Below are 21,780 nucleotides of genomic sequence, written 5' to 3' on the forward strand. Positions count from 1 at the left end.
AATAAGTTGCCAATGTTTAGATCGAGGACGCATCCAGGTTGTCAACAGTTAATATTATGTATAGATGAAACTCCTTTAAAACAAACTTCCTGCCTCTACAAGGAGGCAAACCGCCAGAGACTTTTCCGAGGTCGTTATGAGGCGCTCCGCAGCCGAACAGAGCAGCCCCAGCCTGAGGGAACACAGCCTATACTGCACCTCCTCTGCCCTCACTCCTTCCCTTTCTCGCTATGGCGCTACCAACTTCCCCGACCGCCTCCCCTGGTCCCGTAATAGCCGGTCGCGGGCTTTGTTCGTCTCTGCCGGCGCCGCCTCCGCCCCTTCCTCCCTTCCCTCCCTCCCTTCCCCCTCCGCCGGATCGCTAGCTGGGCCAAGTGCCCAGAGAGGGCCTGAGGGGCGGGGGAACCAGCGGGCCCCGCTTCCTTCTCCGAGCGCCGGGGCTCCCCGCAGCGTCTGGCGGCCCCGTGTTCGCCCGACCCCGCGTCCCCTAGCTGTGCGGGTGAGCGGCGGCGGGAGGCGCCATGGCCGACAAGGCGAGGGCGGTGCTCTGCGAGGCGGGCTGGTAAGTCCTGGCGTCCTCGGCTGCACCGCGGCCTGCCCTGCTCCGGGACCGCGCCGCCAGGCCCCGGGGAGCGGGACACGGTCGGCCGCAAGCGCATCTCTGCGGGCAACTCTCAGTAGCTGTTCGGGGTTTATGAGTTCTCTAGTTTCTGAAATGTGCAGCGGTAAGGGAACATCCACGTCCGAGTGTCCGAGTCCCGGCGTGCAGCCGGTCGAGGCGCCTACGGGAAGGGTGTAACGCCCCCCGGCGCGCTTGAAGCGGGAGCGGCTTGTGCTCGTTGCTGGAGTTAGCTCTCGACCTCTCCTGACGGCCCTGCGGAGGGGGTGACCCCGGCTCCTCACCCGGGGCAGGATGTCCACCGGCAGGGCCATGGGCCTTCCCAGGAGCTGCGGGGCTGGTGGTCCTGAGGGGACCGGCGGAGGCTGCGCTGCGGCCTGCCTGGTTGCCTTCCCTTTTTTCTGCTTCACTCCCTTTCTGGCTGCCTTCTCCCGGGGCCTGCCTCGGCTAAGTGCCGGTGATAGCAGATGCCAGGAGGCCTGGTATGTGCTGATACTGTTATTACTTTTAATTGCACCGTACTCCCTTTCAGAAAGTGAGATAAGATGGAGAAGGTGGAGTTAAAGTAGGGGAAAGACACATGTGAGGCTTGAACCCAGGTGTTTTCGGTACGGTACCAATCATTGGACGCAGCCTGTCTGTTTTGGAACAATGTGTGTCAGTAAGTTGTGCTGTTCAGGTATGTAGGGCAACCTCTGATTTGTTAGCCTAGAGGTGTTTTGGCACTGTTGGAGATTGACTTATTTTTCTGTTATTGGCACTTGGGTAATAGTGTTATTTCTTTAAGTACTTAGAAATTTTTCACCAAAACAATATGTCAGTGCTAACTGTTAAAACACGAAATGACTTACTTTGGCTGTAATTGAGGAAAAACTATTCAAGTGACCAGAAGCTTCATTACTTCCAGTGGCATTTTGGGGATATTTCTGTTCTGCTGTTTAACTTACTGGTTCTTCCAGGATGTGATTTGATGTATGTCTAAGTTAGAAAATATTAGAACTGAAGTCCCATGGTTTAGAGTAGGATAGTTCAGTTGGAAGGGACCCACAGTCTTCATCAGTCCATCTGCCTGACCACTCCAGGGCTAACCAAAAAAGCTAAAAAAAAAAAAAAAAAAAACAAAAAACCCCAAAACAGTTAGAGCATGTTACTAAAGGCATTTTCCAAATGACTCCTAAACACTGGCATGAACATTGACCACCTCTCTAGAAAGCCTGTTCCAGTGTTTGACCACCCTCTTGGTGAAAAAATGCTTCCTAAAGTCCAGTGTGAACCTCCCCTGATGCAGCTCTGAACCATTCCCATGTGTCCTGTCCCTGGATGCTAGAGAGACACGACAACCTCCCTCTCCATTTTTCTTCCTCAGAAAGTTATAGAGAGCAATTAAATCACCCCTTAGTCTTCTTTTCTCTAACCTACCGAAGTCTTTAGCTGCTCCTCCATAGGATATGCCTTCCAGCCCCTTCATCAGCTTTGCTGCCCTCCTCCGGACGCTTTTGAGTACTTCCATCCTGTGATTTCTGGCTGTTGCTGAATTGAAAGGATCATAATTTTATGCTAATTTTCATAGCACCAGCTTATTTAAAGGGAACTTCTGCCTGTAACTTGAAATTCATCTCCTTCCTCTTCCACACTTACGCCTTTCTGAAAAAGAGAAACCTTTCCATAAAAGTAATTTTTATTTTCATAGTTTTCGTCTCTTGCTTTCTATTGCGTATCCGAAGTGTTATCACATGGTTTTCAATTCTTAGTTGCTTTTCTTCCTTGTCAGTTGAGCTAGTGCCACTGGTAAATGGCTTTCAGGTTTTGGTGGTAGAAATATGAGGCACCTCTGAAATGAGCTGTTATTCTGCAGTGTTTGCCTCTCTCCTTGGGGGAATATACTCTAAATAGCTATAAACTTGTATGCTTGCAGTACTGCAGGGTGTGAGCCAAAGACAGAGACTGAAAGATGATTGGCCAAGTAATGGGCTGATTATCAGGTCCACCGGAATTTATGCTTTGACCTAGTTGCATTGGGAAGGGTAGTGTGAAAGAGGGGGAAATGAATGTGTATACTTTTGAGGAATGTGAGGTGGAGAGGAAAGAGTTTTGTTTCAGAAATCTTGTTTAAGTGTTCGTGCACTTTAAAAAGAATAATGACCTAGACATCGATGCTTTTAACTTTTGCTGTTGGTCTTATGACTTTTCTCATATTATTATTAGATCTTAAAGTCATTTAATACATGTATGAGTAAGCCTTCAGCAGTATTTAATGTAGTATATTTTTGACTATACTTGATTACACTGGTGGTTAAATCATGTTCTGTACCAACTTGGTTGTCACTGTTGCTGCCACCTCATGTCAGAATGGTAAGTTTTCTCATACAAAGATGAAGCTGAGTTTATATGTTAAAATCTGATCCCACTTAAACTGCAGAAGTACCATTTGGCCTTTCAAACCAAGTAAGAAACTGTTTTCCTTCTGTAGTAGCAAATCTACAAGCTTGTAAGATACTGCCTGTACTGACTGAATTTTACTATAGCTTTCTTAAATCTTTAAAGATAAGAGAGTTAATATATACACTCATTTATGTGAATTTCTGCAATTTTTTTTCTTTATGATTCTGAATTCAAAATAAAGTTATTTTTCAAGTAAAGAAATAACACAGTGTAGTTAATGTAGAATAGTAGTTAGATGCATATTTTTTTTTTTCCCAGCTAGATTTTGCGAGAGAGTCACCATTTGTAAAATTGCCTGGAAGTTTATAATGTTTGCCTTTTAAGCTTGTTTCAGTATATCAATTACGTTTTTACCAGCTTTTGAAAGATGAAGTGGCCCTACTTAGTAAATGTAACAGTGGTAGCTAAAGCTGAGAATGTGTTTCTTTCTGGGTGGTATTTCATGATATAAGGAAGAAATTCTTTACTCTAGAGGTGGTGAGACACTGGAACAGTTTGCCCAGAGAAGCTGTGGTCACCCCATCCCTGGCAGCGTTCAGGGGCAGGTTGGACAGAACCTTGGGTGACATGGTCTAGTGGAAGGTGTCCCTGCCTCTGGCAGAGGGGCTGGAACTAGATGAGATTTAAGGTCCACTCCAACCCAAATAATTCCACGCTTCTATGTAGATGAGTAAAAGACTCATGTAGTTTGTGTACAGAGCTGCAGTTTTTCTGAAGAGGTGTCCTTGCACTCTCTTTAAAAGTGTGCATTTTTTTTGCTTAGTTCTCTTTATTAAGCACTGCACAGTACTTTGGAATGGGAGATTGACTTGAGATAAAGTGTGTTTGTATTATACTGCAGTGAAAAAGATATTCTGTCTTGGAGCAGAAGTTCTGTGTTAACTTCTTATTTAATTACCTGATGCTCATGAGGAGGAAGGCTAAAGGGCAGAGAGAGTTACCTTTTTGTGTTGTTATAGTTACTTTCATTAATTTTGGAACCATTGTTCCCATTAAAATATAGACCTTAATAGAACCCGAGTTGTTGAATTGAGTTTTCTAACTGGAAGTGAAGTCCAGAAGGACTGCAGAATACATCTTCCTTGTGTAAACAGTGAGAATGGCACAGTGCTTCTCACTCATTTGCAGCAGAATTATTTGTTTGGTGTTTTGGAAGTCAAGTGGCATTTCACAAGAGAATATGACAAGCATGACCTCTTCAGTGTTCTGGGTCTTTGCTGAACTTGGGAATTACCTGGAAATGTCTATGTCAGAAGTTAACAGCATACTGTGTCCTACAGCAGGTTTAGTTTGTGATCCTGATCTTGGATCTGGTTGATTTCTGAATGTGGGAAAGCAAGATGTGCAAACTGGATAACTAAAAAATCTATTAGTACAACTGAATGTGCATGTGAGTTCCTTGCAAGTAGTACAGATTTTTATTTTTTTTTTACTGCAGTGTATAATGCCATTAAACAGTCTATAGCAAAAAAATACATAGTCTTGTAAAACTTCACATATTTGGCAAATCATGTAAACAATGTTCCAAGTATGATAACTTATTCCCAGAGATGAAGAGGGTTTGAAATTTGGCTTGTTGCTTGGAAAGAGAAGAATACTGCTAGTAATCCATGAGAAAACCCTTAAATCTGTGCAATTTTGGTTTTATATACTTTGTAAGTGAAAAATAGATGGCTGGTAAATACCAAACTTTTAAACTGAATTTTGGGTGTTTCAGCAAGTAATGTGCTGCATACTGGGTAACTTTAGATTGATGATTGGTCTGTTTGGACTTGCTTTCTTGTAGGACTAAACATGTGATGTGATCCAGGCAAGAGCAGGTGCCTGCCTGGGAACACAAGGAAGTGCCCACAGGGGTGAATCTAACACCTCTAAGAGTGCATCAGGCATTTGGCAAAGTAGTCAGCTCCAGGATCCTGCAAGATGATCTACATGTTCTTTTGCTGTTCCACTGAAATGTCTTTGGAAAACTCAGCTGAAATTGGTTCCTGCATGTGGAGGAAGCCCAGGCTGGATACAAGATGTTCCTTAAACACAGGAAAACAGTGATTCACAGGAGAGATGCGTCTGTTTTGAGGTTCTTGATGCTCCTTTTGTGGTGGCTGTCATTTCAAGAAGTTTGGTTGGTACCCTGAAATCTCAAAGTGCCAGTACAAACTAAAATGTTGCATCATTGCATTTCTTGTTTATTAAAGTGTATCCTTTACTGGCTGCTCTGATTGGTTTGCACTCTTGCTGGATCATCAATAATGGGTAGTTAGAACCTGAGTTCTTTATATCATTTTTCACTCTGGAGAAGCAGAAAAGTTTCAGCATTTTACCTTTTGTTAAGAAAAACTGTTCCAAAAAACTAATACAGACACCTATTTATTTATTTATTATGTTTAAGAAGGTGAAAGGTGTTAAAAATGACTGGTATCAGGTGGAATTGACTCAGCCTTTACAAGAAATAGATATATGGCTACAATTTAAAATTAAAAAGGTGCAAGGAAGGATAGCTAAAACAAGGTGTTGGAAGGAAGTAGGGGGTTAGCATGTTTGCAGAATAGAAAGCTGAAGAGGCAGAACTTAGTGAGCTCTATGTTGTCTTCAGGCAGTACATAAGATGAAAGTAGAACTCTTACTCACCAAATCCTGCAAGATTATTGCTCACTGCATGCTACAACACTAAAATTATACAGCACTTACCAAAGCTAGTAACAGCGTGGTTTGAAAATGGGTGAAATATTTGACCAATGACCAAACCCAAAGCTTATTTGCCAAGCACAAAAGGTTAGCCTGTGGATTGGTACAGTTGATTAAAAGATGAGAAACTAGACAAATAAATGATTGTTTCATGATGGAAAAATGTTACCAGTAGATTTCTGCTGGGATCCAGGAGTTCATTGTGTTAAATAATAGTCTTAAGGAATGATAATGTTGTGGCACCATAGCAGTTTGTTGATACGGACCTGTTGTAGAGAGTCAAGAAGGGAGCCACAAAAGTGATCAGATGGATGGAACATCTCTCCTATAAGGAAAGGCTGAGAGAGTTGGGGTTATTCAGCCTGGAGAAGACACCAGGGAAACCTTATTGCAGCCTGTCAGTACTTAAAAGGGGCCTGTAAGAAAGATGGGGAAAGACTTTTTAGCAGGGTTTGTTGTGATAGTACAAGGGGTAGTGGTTTTAAACTAAAAGTGGGGAGATTCAGGCTGTGAATTCTTCACGTTCAGGATGTGAAGAAGTTTCTTACAATGAGGGTTGTAAAACACTGGCACAGGTTGCTCACAGAGGTGGTGGACGCACCATCCCTGGAGACATTCAAAGCCAGGCTGGATGTGGTTCCGGGCAAGTTGATCTAGTTGAAGGTGTCCCTGTTCCTTGCAGGGGGGTAGGACCAGATGACGTTTGAAGGTCCATTCCCACCCAAACTATTCTATGCTTCTGTGATATGGCGATGGGTAAAATCTAAATTGATTGTGTAGTTGCAGTGAAATCTTATGATAGTGTTGCCCAGTGCTTTCACATGCAAATGTAATTCAGTTTTGGTGAATGTCAAATGATGGTCGTGCAGGGGAGAATAATGCTAACCTGTCTACACAGTGATGAGGTCTAAATTTGCTAATGTTACTTACTCGGAGAAGGGGTCAGAAAGTTGGGAAATGTTCACAAAGAATAAAATAATTGCTAGAGAATTATGTGTATCAATGGTGTGTCTAAATCATTAACAGTGTGTGTTACTGTAATCACCCCAGCACAGTGAGGGTTTCGTAATGAAAAAGTAGGTGAGTGATGTGGAAGATTCTCTGTGTTGGGAAGATTATGATATTTAGTCTGGAAGACAGAATAATAGGAAGAGAGGTGATAGAGGTCTGTAAAATCTGTAGATCATACAGAAATGATGGCTAGAAAGCAAGAGTAGCTATTTTTCTTAACACAAGAATTAGGCCACCCAGTGAATTAAACCTGCTACCTGATGAAAACTCAGGTAGCTTTACAGGCAATGTGTAATTAAGTTGTGGAATTTAATTGTTGCATGATATTGTGGAACAGAATGATGTAAGTGGGTTAAAACTGCAATTAGGCGAAGTCAGGTAGGGATGGATGCACTGAATACTGAACTTCAGAGTTGAGTTGGACTACCAGCTCTGAAATGGTGGAAGGCTAGGTATTATTCCAGACGCTTCTGGATATATGCTGTTTTACACTGTTGGCCTGAATCATCTGTTTCTGGCCACCTTGAGAGAAGGACATTGTGTTAAATAGACCTGGACAGCTAAGTAAAAGCACCATTTATATTCTTATTTTTACATTAAGTATCTTCACACTGCAGTTCTGCCAAAGAAAGGATTTCTTCTCTTGATTAGAGGTGGGGAAAAGTGAGTGGGAATTTGGAGAGAAATGCACAGGTCTATTGAAAACAGGTCAGAGAAAAGACAAGTGTGACAGTGCCCTATGCACTCAGCATCAGTTATGATTTCCACTGCTTTACTGCAACTCAGCCTTCAGGTTTCCGTTAGTAGCTGGGAGAGACTCTCCTCCTCTTGTTATGCCAGTCTCAAATTGATTTATGCATCATCTTTGGGGAAACAGACTTCACCTTCTGGTTTCTCAGAATAATAAGGTAGGAAGCTGAAGTACTAGTGCTAGTTGTCCTTGATTTATAGAATTGTTGCAACTTAGAGTGAAGATGTTGCTACTGTGAACTTTTTACTCAACAACAGAAAGAAGGAAAAAGGCTTAGTTTACTTGTAACACACCTAAAAGTGAAAGTCCTTTAAATTGTTACAAACCTTTTTTTTAACACCCACCTTTTCAGTGGCCTTACTTTTCTTGATATATCTTGTGTTGATTCTCTCCAGTCAATGAGTTCTGTGAGAGTGTGTAGGCTTTCCATAGCTGCTCTCATTTTTTGAGTCCTTGGAAATTTGGAATGTATTGAGTCTTGTTTCAGAAGTTATTTACTTTCTGAGATGCAAATACTTATTAGGACAAGTGTCACTTAATGGGTTGATGTGGTAGTTTTCCTCTTTCTTCCTCTTGCTCACATGCTCTTTGACTCTTCTGCTCTTTGAGACAGTGCACATTATCTTTGAGATGGAGATGTCTGCTGAGTTTCAGAATATTTTCTATCAATTTGTCTATTGGAAAACTAACAGATATCATTGCCTAAACAAAGTGATTGGGTAGAGTTTTGAACAATATTGTGACTAACTGTTTTGTGCTGATTTGCTTCTTCCCTCCCACAGATTTTGCTTCTGAGTATAGTGTAAGCTGATCGTGTAAGAAAGTGATTTTGGTAGATAATTGAGAGGACTTGGGCAGGATGGAATAGCAACATGCTTGATTATTATTTTTCTTTTCCAACAAACCCATATGAACTTCACAATGGAAGAGTGGGTTAATAAAACCAACAGTGTGTTCAAGAAATCTATGATTTCCTGGTGGTCAGTATCTCTTACAATTTGAGCAAAAGTTAAAGGAGATATCTTAAACTTGTGTGTTCTTTGAGATCTAAATTAGTAGTCAGAAGGACTGTACATTCTAGACAGTGGAAATCTGAGGCATTTGGAGTAGATGCTGGATATAGATGAATCAGCTTGTGGGAGAAAGCCCTTTGCAAAGATTTTGCATTCTGAAATCATGTTATGAGATTCTGAGACAGATGGGGTTTTTATTCTCTCTTCAAGTCTCTGTGTGCTCACACTCCCCAGACCCTCAATCCATGAGGAGCAAGCTGGTGGCAGGGTAGCTGGTGATTTTGGAGCGAGGTTTGTTTGTCATTCATACCTGTAACAAATTGATACTCAGTAGGTTTTTACCTGTGCATATTTTACATAAGTGTTACTGTTGGATAAAATACAGCTTAGTGTAAACAATATGTAGAAGCTGTCCAGAAGCTTCACTTCAGTGGAAATACACTTAGAAACGTTGGATTTTAAATATCCCATTCACTGGCTAATTTTTCATAGTTTACTTATTCTGTGATAGTCATAACAACATAATTAAAAGAAATTTAAGACTGATTCTTCAAGATGTGCATATTGTTCATGTTTTCAGGAGAACATTTTCTACTTCTCTAGAGCAAAAGAAAGGGTATTTAATTCCAATAACAGTGAGTCTAATACAGCTGACAGAAAGAAGGAAAGGCTCTCTGGGGGATGAATGGATATGTGAAAGTTTTTAATTACATTTTATGTACTTAATATAATGCCTAGTTGTGAGCTGTCAGAATTTAAGAATGCTGGACAACTCTGGGATTCATGCAGCCTTTGAGATGTTTCACCCATTTAAAGAACTGGTTTAAGTAATTGAAGAACAATGGGCATTCTTGCATTGGCATAATTTTGAGCCGTTCACTTTGAGAAATGTGGAATAGGTATTAGAAATGGGAGCGTTGACATTAACTGACAGCAAGCAGAGACTTACTCTTTAGTTAGAAAACAGACTGCCGAAGTTGCTGCTTTGTGACAGAGCACTGCCTGGGGAGAGTGTTCAAGACAGGCTTTTTCTTTCCTATTGCTTGTTTTATAGTGCTCCAGGAATGGCTAGGAGCTTCTTGTGCTGTGTCATGTCTGAGCCGTTGAGGAAAGCCAGAGGAGAAAAAGCCATGGTATGTTCAGACAGCTACAAGGTACTCTCAGTGGCATGTAGCTGTGTCTTTGGCATGGCCCCAGCCTTGCAATATTTGTTTTCGCTTTAACACTTTAGGGTGCCTGCCAATGTTTTCCTGGAGAAATGTGGGTGAGAAACAGTACTCACAGCCTGTATCTTAGTAAGAAGAATAATGAATTTCATTGGATGAAGAAAAAAGCTCTCAAAATACTTTTGTATTTTGAATTGCTGTGGCCTGTTATATGTCATGGAGTAACAAATCTTCTCAAGGAGCAAAGCACGCAAGAGCTCGTCAGGTTTTCTGACTGCAGGGGCTGTTTCTAACATCTGCTGTATTAGAACAGTGCTGCTTGCTGAAAGCTTATCTTATCAAAGCTTAGACTTAGTGAGGTTATCTTGGGCACATCTCTGTGTTACCTGGAAAAGTTTGACATTTTTGCATCACTGCTGTTACTGCTAGATACCGCTGTGTTTACTTATCACTAGATCTCTTCTATTAAGTAGTTGTAAAGACTCATGTTAACATTTTGCAATCTCTTAAAGTTTCACTCTGTTTTGGTGTGGATTTTTTTTTTTTTTTTGGTATAATATAGTATGTTACCTCAACATTTAAATACTTGTATAGATGAGGAGGGGTTGCGGGAGCTGAACTTGTTTAGGCTAGAGAAGACTGATCGTGGATCTCATTAATGCGTATAAATATCTCAAAGGCGGGTGCCAGACTCTTTTCAGTGGTGCCCAGTGACAGGACAAGGAGCAGTGGCCATAAACTAAAACACAAGAAGTATCACCTCAACTTGAGGGAGAATGTCTTTTCATGAGGGTGACAGGGCACTGGATCAGGCTGCTGAGGGGGCTTGTGGAGTCTACCACTCTGGAAACATTCAGCTAACTTTGAAAAAGTGTATTTTCTAGTAACACATTGCTGCTATGGCTACAAGCAGTGTAGCAAAAAATACTACCAGTTAGGAAGAGTATGCCTCTGGTTCCATGTTCAAACTGCACTTACGGATACCTAGCTTGGTTTTGTGGTAGTTTGGCTGCTCACCTTCATGTTTGTTTTTTTTTTTTTTTTTTTACAGACCTATATTTGTATGTAGGTCAGTGGTTGAATCAGACTTCCATAGCTCATGTGCAGCTGATTGTCCTGATTTCAGCTGGGATAGAGTTAGTTTTCTTACCTAGTAGCTGGTATAGTGCTGTGGTTTGGATTTAGGATGAGAATAACGGTGATGACCTGGATGTTTTAGTAGTTGCTAAACAGTGTTTACACTAAGGCAAGGACTTGTCAGCTTCTCGCACCACCCCACCAGCGAGTTGGCAGTGAGGTGCAAGAAGCTCAGAGAACACAGGCAGGCAGCTGACCTCAACTGACCAAAGGGTTATTCCATGCCTTATGGCATCATGCTCAGCATATAAACTAGGGGGAAGGCTGGCCCTTGACTGCTGTTCGGGAATTGGGTGGACATTGATCAATGGGTGATGAGCAATTGCATTCTGCATCACTTGGTTTGTATATTCTAATTATTATTACCATGTGGTTACCTTCACTTCCTTTTCTGTTCTGTTAAACTATCTTCTGTGGTTTATCTTAAGCTACAATTTTTATTCTCTTCTCTCCCATCCCACTGGGAAGGGAGGTTAGGAGGGAGCAAGTAAGTGGCTGTTGTGTTACCTGCTGGGTTAAACCATGATGGGCCTTTTTGGTACCCAACATGGGGCATGAAGGGTTGACATATCAGATATGACCAGAGTGAGTTAAACCAAATTTATTATAGACATTCATTGTCTTAGTTTAATAGTTGCTGGTCACAATGTTGATTTATTTGCTCTCAGAGTTGTTGTGCTTGTACTTAGGGTTGTAGCACCTAACTTGTTGTTTATGTTCCCTGTTGTGTTGTTTGTCGCCTCTGAGGGCTGGGTTAAGGTTATAATTTTGTCGTACTTTGTAACACTGGCTTATGATAAAGTTCCTTTTGGTGCGACAAGTCTGGTATTTGTGCTCGGCGTTGCAGTCATCTCCGTACTTCGGGAGCCATCTATCGGGAACTAGTAATAATTACATCTTTTACGTTTATTCTTACGAGAGACAGTCAACGGGGGAGACGTCTTCCTACATCTTCCCTCTCTCCTCCAGGCTAATTACAATTGCTCCTGATTATTCTGAATATCTGTGGGAAGTTGAAACCAACCTATTGCTATGTCTCCTGGATGCATTTCAAGTCGTGCTTAGGGTTAAGCAATTATTTAAGAATACTATCCAGAAATCTGCCCTTAAGCTGGGTAGTTACAAGTGGCAGGATGCGTGGGATAGTATGGGCAAATGCCTAGGACAGCTGACACCTCCAGTGGTTTGGAACAAATGCAGAATCTGGAAAAAACAGTTAAATATTTGGAAAAAGGATGCTGTTGTCCTGGCAATTTGAGAGACACAAGTCACTGCAATGTGCTGGGGCCTGGCTCATGCTCAACATTGCTCAGTACCCTCAAGAAGAGGAAAGGTCTCCGGATCTGATGACAAAACTACAGCTATTCCCACCCTAGCAACAGGCATTGCATCTGAACCAAAGAACTAGCTCAAGCCATTATCAGTTGCCCCTATGCACAAGAAGATACATTGGAAACTCATTTATAAGGGATGAAGGAGCATCTAAGAGAGAGCAGGAGGAAGAAGTGGAAGAGGCAGACTACTACTAGGGATAGAGGCAGCTGCTGACTGGGGAGGAGGAAGAATTCCTAAATGAGTGATTATCCAAATGATCCCTATCCCTGACTGAGCTGCAAGATATGTAAAAAGATTTTGCCATCATCCAGATGAGCACATTGTCACTTCTCTGTGCCAGTGTTGGGATAATGGAGCCAGTAGTCTGAAATTAGAGGGTAGGGAAGCCAAATCAATGGGATCCCTTTTTAGGGAAGGGGGCATTGACAAGGCGATTGGAAAAAGGGTACAAGCCCTCAGCCACTGGAGGCGACTCCTGTCAGGCATGAAGGGAAAGTATCCCTTTCAAGGGAGATGTTTTATGTGACCTGGGCAGGTGGACCACCTACCTTCAGCCAGGTGGAGGAGAGGGACAACTCGCATTATTGAACTGTGTGGATTAGGTGGCCTGGCATGTCACAACCACAGGAGTGTAAGGCTCTAGTAGACACCAGTGTACAGTGTACCCTGATGCCATTAAGCTATCAAGGGGCAGAACCCTTTTTTATTTCTGGAGTGACAGGAGGATCCCACAGCTGCAGAGCTTTTAAAATTAATTGTGAACATGTCTTAGTTTACTGTGTTCTTTTATGTGGCAAGGGTGTGCATGCTTTCATGCTGCTTGTTTTGAGTGCTTTTTTGTAAATATGCTATAAATCTAGTTTTAAAGGTTTGTAGAAATGGCTGTTTCTTAGCATAAGATAGAATAAAAATAAGCCTGCCACTTCTGCAGGGTTGAATATAACTTTTCTAAATGGAAAAATATGCTGTACTGTGTTAAAATTATGCAATAATAGTAATAGGGACATGTGTATTAAGCACAGTTTAGTATTTTGATCACAGCTATTAAAAATATTTTCTGCTTGTCATTTTCAGTTATGCATTTTTTTGTTTCAGTAGCAGGTACTCATCTCTCATCCTTGTCTTCTGAACAGGTTGTAACTTCTTTTTTTGTTTGTTTTTGTCAGTTTTGGTATGTAGGAGGGAAGTATGTTCATGGGGTGTCTTCAAAAGTTGGCATTATTTTAGCTGAAACACTCAAACCAATTCTGTAAGAACAGTGCTTACCAGCTATTCTTGGCAACTTTGTGTTGGTGATAAAATCCTGTTTTAAATATTTCAAGTAAAGCTGAAGGCATTTACTTAACATCATGCTTTGTGAGTCAGCAAGCACTGGGGATGTTAAGCTTCTCTTATTTCTGAAATTAATACAAAGTGTCTTGAAGCAGTACTGGTGCAGCTCTTTGACACTGATATGGAAGACATGCTTTAATAACAAAACACCAGTTAATAATGTTTCCAAGTTTCATTTTGTAGTTTTATGGTTCAGTGCTGTTTCTCTGTGCTAGGAAAGTGAGTTTCTACAGCTTGAATTGAGAAATACTGAGAAATTGTTCCCTTCATGAGTACAGCTGATAAGCTAAATAAGGTGATTACAAATTGTCAGATTATACTTGATCTACTAAAGATACTATCTTTTGTTACTTATATGTGTGAATATTACATACTACATTTTCCAGTCTCAATAAACTGACCTTTAAGTATCTGTACAGAACAAAAAAAAGCACATAATGTTCCTTTGAGAACGCGTTTGGGGAGTTAGTTCTTACAAAGATAACAGGTTTTGCTTTGGTTTTGAGATACTCAAGATTTAATTAAAGAAAAAACAGTTTTCCTGGACAACTTCTGGAGGGGCCATCCTAGTCCCAGCCCTTGCTCAAAGCGGAGCTGACTTTGAAGTTAGGAGGCCTTGCCTAGCTGAGCTTTGAATATCAGCAAGGTGGCCTGCTCTGGTGCTTAGACATTCTTTGTTAACTTTTCATCTCCCTTATGTGCAGTTGAGATTTCCCGTGCTTCAGCCTGTGTCTCTTGCACTTTATTGTTTTAGTCCATGGCTCTCAGAATTGGCTTTGTGTTCTTAAACCACTTTCAGATAGTGGGGACAAGTGGAGGGGAATGAGTACCCCCTTTGGCCTTCCCTTCTTCAGCCTGAGCAAACTTGACAGACAAAATGATGCTCTCAGTGTCTCCTGTGATATGGGCTCCTGCCGCCAAAGCATCTTAGTAGCCTGTCTTCAGTTTGTGGGTCTTTTTTCATAAAATAGACCCCTGAAACCAGACATGGTATTTTAGACATGTTTTTGTGCTGGGAGGGAGGGAATAACTACATCTCCTGATTTGCTGGCTACAGTCTTGGTAATGCAGCCTATTGTGTTACTCTTTACACCTTGCTCTTTGCCATGAGCCATTGAAGCTGCTTTCTGTCCAGCCACTTCCCAACCTCAGTGGTTACAAGGGGTATGAAGCAGTGCTTATCTTTGAGCTTTGTGATGGTCCTTTTGGCCAAGGAACTGCTATGGTGGTGCTTCTTACCTAGTTCAGTACTTACTAGAATGTTATCTCCTGCACCTGCCTTCCCCAAAAGAAAATTTGGAAATATGTTGTGCATCTCTTTTAAAAAAAGAAAAGTTGTGCATTTCTTTTAAACTGTAAAGTGGTTATGTTAATACAGTTTTGATGTGCTTATGCTAGCACAAGCTATGCTGATGTGTTGTGGAAAAGATTGTAATGTACTAATGTACTACTTGGTTATAGAAAATGTGATATATAGGAAGTACTTAATAAGAACCATTACTAGAATGCCTTTTTTAGTCTGGCAGCTACTTAAACTTCTGATTTTTCAAATTTATGAACTGGAGACTAACATGAATGATGAAAGATCTTTTCATTTTATGTGGAAGCGGTATTTTGAGTTAACTTTCTATATATCCAAGAAACTTAAATTGTTCTGTTCCCCAGCCACATCTTTCCTTGTTCATTTTCTACAGTGAATGATCTTGTGCTTTTTTTGCTGTGTTGATCAAAGTTTCTGTCCCAGTACTGTGCCTTTAATCAAGTCCAATAACTGATGTCTGCAGAGAAGCCAGAGAGTGTGACAATATGCAGAGGCGATGTTTCAGAGCGTTTCCCCAGTTTTTAAATATTGAGTTATTGGAGGGGGGGTGTGTTGTGGTGGTTTTGTTTGTTTGTTTGTTTGTTTGTTCCCCCACCCCCCCCACCCCCCCCACCCCCCCCCGAGCCATTTTCTCATCTGGACATTTTCCTATAGTTTCTGGATCTGTGCAGTATTTTTTTGCACCTATGTAAAATTTTAGCAGCTACAGAGCACTGAATAACAACTTAATATGCTGTATGATGCACCCTTTTCCTAAGTTTGCTGAGATTCCCACTTGCTAATTTTCAGACAGTGAATAGCTTGGCCCTTCTTATGTCTTTAATGTCACTTGCAACCATATAAATATGTTAAATCCCTTCTTCAATCTTTGTCACGGTGAATAAGCCTATTCTTTGTAGTTAATCTTCAGAAGCAAGGTGTTCCGTATGCTTGCTCAGCTTTATTACTGTCAAAAAAAGAGGGGCAGACAGAAGGCAGAGGGAGGGAGAGTTTAGGAAAAGAATTGATCTGATGAGGACAAGCAAAAAAGAGAAAAATGAAGAGAGATACCTTGTAGGTATGTATCATTCCGTCTCTGTCATTACTCAGTACCAAATCACTGAGAAAAGGTGATGTAATGGAGATGTGGTATTATTCAACTTTTCCCCTGCAAGTTAACAAATTATTAGGCTAAATATAATGCATGATAAATTACATGCAAGTGTAAGAGTGTGAACGAGTCTTTTGCAGTTACAGGAGGTACAGCTTGGCTTGCATAGGCTTCTGTGAGACTTGGTGACTGGGTGTGGGTATGTTTCTATGTTGTTAAGCATGCAGAATAAAAAAAGTTTAGCTTGGTGATATACCTGGTCTACTACTTGTAACTGATGACACTTCATCTGACTGCTCAGCTGAGAGGTGGTTATTTCTTGAGATGTCTTACTTCAGGGGATTCTTGTCCGCCTGCATCCATTGGAGTCCTGACCCTATCACATACTGTGAATTCTTTTTTTCTGCATAATGAAGATGTCTATTTCAGTGTGTATTTTTCTAGCTTAATACTATTCCTAAATGTTGTGACACACATTTGATTTCACTGTTACTTAATGGGAATATCAGGACATAAACTTGCATTAAAGTAGCTTGCGTTAAAGAAAGTCTGGTTATCAGTCATAGCATCGAATGATTACGTGACTCTGAAATGAAAAACTACCCCAAAACAAGCTTTTGATAGCTATGGAAATATGAAAATGTGGCTGTCTTCAAGCTTGTGCCCTCAGCTCCCGAAGTGGACTCATACTAAACTTTCTGCTTTGACTCCTGTGACCACCTTTGCAGTGTCCATGGTGCTCTCTTAATGCCTGTGTATTATCATGCCTTCATTCCCTTCTTGTGGTCTGTCCTACTGCAGAACACATTTGGCTTCTTCTCACATCTCTCTCCATTTGGCAAGCACCAGCATGTGTTATGGCTGGTTTGGAGCTAGGCGAGTGCCTCAATTGACCAGTTGATTGCTGCTGCTCAAAACGGATGAAAGCCAAGTTCTGTTTCCCTTTTCCACAATGTAACTGCTAATTTGTATGTCTTGCTTCTAGCCAGCAGCCCATTTCTGTGAAACTTAGAAGAACTCGGTGTCTTTGAGACCTCTGTTTCTCTGTCAAATTTGGCTGAAATTGGCCTGCATGATTAGAATTCATCAGTGTGACAGGGCTGCCAGATAGACTGCATAATGTATAATCATTGCTTTCTAAGGGTAATTGAATTCAACTGCATGTAAGAAACTTCTGGTTTTGTCTGCTGAAACAAAAATGAAGAAATCGGACTTTGTATGAAATGATTTATTTAACCTGTGAAGTGTTTGCTTTTTCCAAGTACTGAATACAAAAATGAGGCAGGATGAAGATGGCAAAAGTGCCTGTCTTCTCTTTCTTATGCTTAATTAGCTCAGCAGTGAGATTGTTTCAGCATAGGTGAAATGGATACCAGCTTGTGCCCTGGGGACTTGAACTATGCATTCTGCCTCCTCTGTGAGAGTGCTTTGTCTGTAAATCCCTAATATACACATGGTGAAAGTCTCTTCTTTGATTCATTCAATGTTTTATAAATAACCAAACTTCCTTTAGAGTTGCCGTAGCATCTCGGGCAAATTGTTTCTTAGGCTCAGTGAGTCAGTCAGTCTAGTTTGGTGGTTGTTTTTTTTTCTTTCCTTTGTGTGTATTTTAACATTTGGAAAAACTTAAACAGGAGGAGTTGACAAAGGCTCAGATACCTAGCACTGAAACTGTGGAGAGATGCTAACGTTCATGCAGTGCTGTGATTTGAATTCTTATTTTTATACACGATGTTATTTGTTGTACAATTACCCACTGCAGTTATTCTTTTCTAGGAAAATGTGCAGCTGCAGTAAAGTGCTTTTAATCCTTTCATGTCTTCAGAAGCAGAAACTAAGCTCATAATTCCACTTCAGCTTGGAAGTGACTATTTCTTGAAAGGCTTGTGAGGTAGATAAAATTTCAGCAGGTGCAGAAAAGATTTTATCAGAACTTGTCCAAAACAAAAAGGGCTGAGGAGGATGTTCTTCTTTTATGATTTAGTTTATAGGGTTTATATTAGTTATGGGTGGATGATTATCCTTCAAAGCATAAGAGAATAATTTTTGAAGGACATTCACTTCATAGAAAATTGAAGTTTCAGCACATCTTATCTTGATTTGAGGCAGTGTCTTCAAAATAAGGAAGATGATGGTCCTAAACACTGCTTTGCAGATTTCACTTTTTCATCACATTATGAGGCACCGTGACTTGTCCTAACTTGAATTAGTAATGTGGCTCTCCTCTCCCTGGGAACCGGAACACAGAACTTAACTTCTGTGTTTATCCTGATGCATTAGTTTTATTCACTGTCACCTCCTCCCTTAATTTGTCAGAGATCAACAGTAAGTGCATACTGAGGTGTTTAGCTTTTAATACTGCAGGCAGAAGTAGACTGGAATTTTCCTGTCTGAAAATTGTAAGGCCAAAGAACCTGAAATATCAAGATGAGGGGCAGGTATTAATGAAGGATGACAGAATTGTAAGACAGTCAAATTTCAAATGACATGGATATTGGCAAAACACATAGTAAAGGGTTTGTACTGGTTGTGGAAGAATAAGATGATGCCTAGTTCAGGAAAGAATCTGTGAGTAAAAAGGGAGTTCTATGATCAAATTTGTATGGACAAAGCACTGTGAGTCATGGCTGTTTGACCAGTCTTCCGAAACCCCAGATTTTCTGCTGTCAAATCACTAACTTAACTTCTCAGTAGTAAATAGTGTAATAGTCATGCCAAGTGCAGGCAGTGACTCTTGATCTTTCAAAGAGTTGTCAGTAATGTCAAAGAGATGGGGGCAGTCATATTTGTGGAGAGGGATATGAAAATGGTCTTCCGAAGAATATATATATATATTTTTATTTTATTTTTGAGTAGACATTGGCTGGATTCTTAAATCTGTAGAGACAAAATAAATAGTTGGTTGTAAGGGGTAAGCATAGTCTGAGTGTATGGCAAGACAGAAGCCTTTAGTGAGTTGTTTAGGTAGGCATTTACAGCTTGTCAGTGGAAAACAGAGAGGGGAAAAGGGTATGCCTTCTATTTAATCTCTTGGTTGACTATATAAAAAAACCCTGTATTCAATGTGAATTAAAGATGTATCAAAAATATTTCTTTAAGGTCGTGAGGAAGTTTTGTAGCATGTATATAGCTGGCATCATGACATAAGTAAAATTGTGGAATCTTAGGATAATTTATGCTGCAAGGGACCTTTAAAGTTCATCTAGTCCAGCCCCCCTGCAATAAGCTGGGCCATGTTTACCTAGATCTGGTTGTGCAGAGCCCCATCCAACCTTATCTTGAATGTTTCCAGGGATGGGGCTCCCACCACCTCTCTGGGCAATTTGTGCCAGTATTGCACCACCCTCATAGTAGAAAATGTCTTCCTTCTTTCTAGTTTGAGTTTACCTGCTTTTTGTTTTAAAGCATTCCCCTTTGTTCTGTTGCAACCGGCCCTACTAAAAAGACTATCCCCCTCTTTCTTAAAGCTGTTTTTAACTACTGAAAGGCTGCTATAAGGTCTCTCTGGAGCCTTCTCTTCTCCAGGCTGAACAAACCCAACTCACTCAGCCTGTCACCTTCTAGGCCATTTCTGTGCCCCTCCTCTGGACCTGCTCCAGCTGGTTTAGCCGATCTATGTTTTTCCTGTACTGACTCCAGAGGTGAGTTGCAGTACTGCAGGTACTTACCAGAGCAGAGGGGTGGAATCGCTTCCCTTGACCTGCTGGTCATGCTCCTTTTGATGCAGCCCAGTATACAGTTGGCGTTCTGGGATGTGAGCACACACTGCTGGGTCATGTCCAGTTTTTCATTCACCAGTAGCACCAGGTCCTTCTCCATGGGGCTGCCTTCAATCCCTTCTGTCCCTCACCCGTACTGATAAGGAGGTTGCCCTGACCCCATCTGCAGGACCTCGCATGAGGTTCACACTGGCCCACTCATCTTGGCCCCGTCTGATGGCATCCCTTCCCTTAGGTGTGTCAACCACACCACTTAGCTTTGTATTGCCAGAATAGAAAAATGGCAAGCCAAATGTTAATTGCTTTGTCTGAGCATACTTAGAGCAGTACTCTTTACCTGTTTCCCCATAATTGAGTCTCTATGTAACACTTTGGTGATGATCTGCTTATTTCTGGACAGTGATTGAGAGAAGACTGCTTTGCATCATATGCAGAAGGCTGAGAAGTGAAAGGGTAGAAGGAAAAGCTGTATGAGGAGAGCTGGAGTTGGGATTTTTCAGAAGTGTGGAGCTTATGACTATTGCACATTTGTTGCTTACTTCTAAATTTGTATGAAAATGCTAATTACTCAGACAAAAAAGAAAGTGTGATTGCTTCAAGGAGGGCATTCAGAGGTAATGGCTGTCCATGTGATGCTTTAAACTAAAATCTAACTGCACTTAATTCATACTGTAAAAGGAAGATAATGTCATCTCACCTTACTGAAGCCTTTGAAAGCAGTCTGAGGTATTTCATACTGTTCACTTGGATTCTCTGGTGACAATATCCTAACAATAATAACCACCACCAAAAAAATCTTAAGGGTAGCATAATTTTGTATTTATTGTGGATTGCAAATAGTAGTTTTTGAAAATGAATGTGCATGTTATGGTGTTGCCTGTGCCTGAAGTGGAGTATATAAATACACATAAAAAGACTGTTTATGAAACCTCAGTGTGACTTCTAATGTTTATGTTTTCTCTCTCTTCTGGTATTGTTTTTGAAACCTTCATGTGTCTTTAATATAATTTTTGTGTAGTAATATATAGATTTTGAAAGAAACCTGCAGTTTTTCAATATAGCCCATTGGATAAGTTATTGAGAGCTTTATTTTTCTATTGCTGAATTATATGAAAGTACAGTTGTAAAATCAACTGGAGAAAGAGGAATTTTCTTGTGGTGCACATGGGATGAAACAGAGTAGCGATTTGTAAGAATTTGCCTTATCACTACTGTTAACTGGCTGCATACTGCTTATGGCAAACCTGAGTTACACAGAGTAGAAATTTAGGTTGGTGTCTCTTAGTGAAAAAATAGTTTTTTTTTTCTTTTTCTGACAAGACGCATTAGTGGACATTCAGAGATACTACAGTTACGTGCATTATTTGCTTTTCATAGGTTTCTTTAATGTTGAGGCAGTCATTTACATTCTGGTGGTAAATATTCACGACTGGAGTATGCAAGCATAAGAGTTGCAGAGTTCTGTGTGCTTGGAGATGGTGATTTCCAGAAAGGATGTCATTCAGTCATCTCGACTTTCACTGTCTGCCTTCTGCATGCTTCTGGAATTTATTGCAGCCATCAGTGCTGTAGGTGTAAAAGTAACATAAAGTTTGAAATAGCAGTTTCCCTGAAATCATCCAGATCTGTCTGGATTATTCTTGGTGAGCCGACAAGTTCAGTCATTGGTGGAGGGTGGCAAAATTATTTGTTAGCTTCTCGGGCAAGTCTACAAGTCTGACTGTGTAGTATCTGCTTCTGTCTTTTTGTTGGAGAAAAGAGTAGGAAGCACATGTATAGTTGCTTCTAAGATGAACTTGTTCTTGTACAGTCAGGAAATGGGAGAATTTCTTGGGATTCTCAGAAGACTTTGATTTTATGTGTATATGTATTTATATATACAAACGCGCGCGCGCACACACACACACTTCAAATTGTTATTTCTCAGGAAAGAATTTTCCCTAGCATTATGATTCTGCATATTTTGCAGAGACTTTATCTCTTCTGGGATACTTAAGGCTTATTTTAGAGTTGTGTTCGATATTGGGTGTATCTTAGCCTGTGGTTCAGGAAGTACAGCTCTTGTCTTGATGCCTGTTGTCAAGGATTTGTAGTCCAGTAGTTATGCTCCAACAATAGCAACAAGTTTAGTTCTCTGTCCAAATTTAGTTGTCTGAAAT

General features: G+C 40.9%; 1 protein-coding gene across 3 annotated transcripts in view; it reads left to right on the forward strand.

Moving 5' to 3' along the window:
- Window positions 1-219: 219 nt before the first annotated feature.
- Window positions 220-21,780, forward strand: part of TDRD3 (tudor domain containing 3) — a 99,420-nt gene continuing 77,859 nt past the window's right edge. Inside the window, exon 1 of one of the 3 annotated variants that reach the window (XM_061354876.1) lies at window positions 220-562. In XM_061354876.1, the coding sequence (XP_061210860.1) occupies window positions 522-562 (41 nt within the window). In that variant the 5' untranslated portion in view covers window positions 220-521. The remainder of the gene's footprint in view (window positions 563-21,780) is intronic. The other 2 variants (XM_061354855.1, XM_061354866.1) reach the window with 2 other exon arrangements.

This window comes from Neopsephotus bourkii, unplaced genomic scaffold (genome assembly GCF_033783945.1).
Source record: "Neopsephotus bourkii isolate Nb327-2 ecotype Australia unplaced genomic scaffold, CSIRO-AGI_Nbou_v1 NB_83, whole genome shotgun sequence".
Classification (NCBI taxonomy): Eukaryota; Metazoa; Chordata; class Aves; order Psittaciformes; family Psittacidae; genus Neopsephotus; species Neopsephotus bourkii.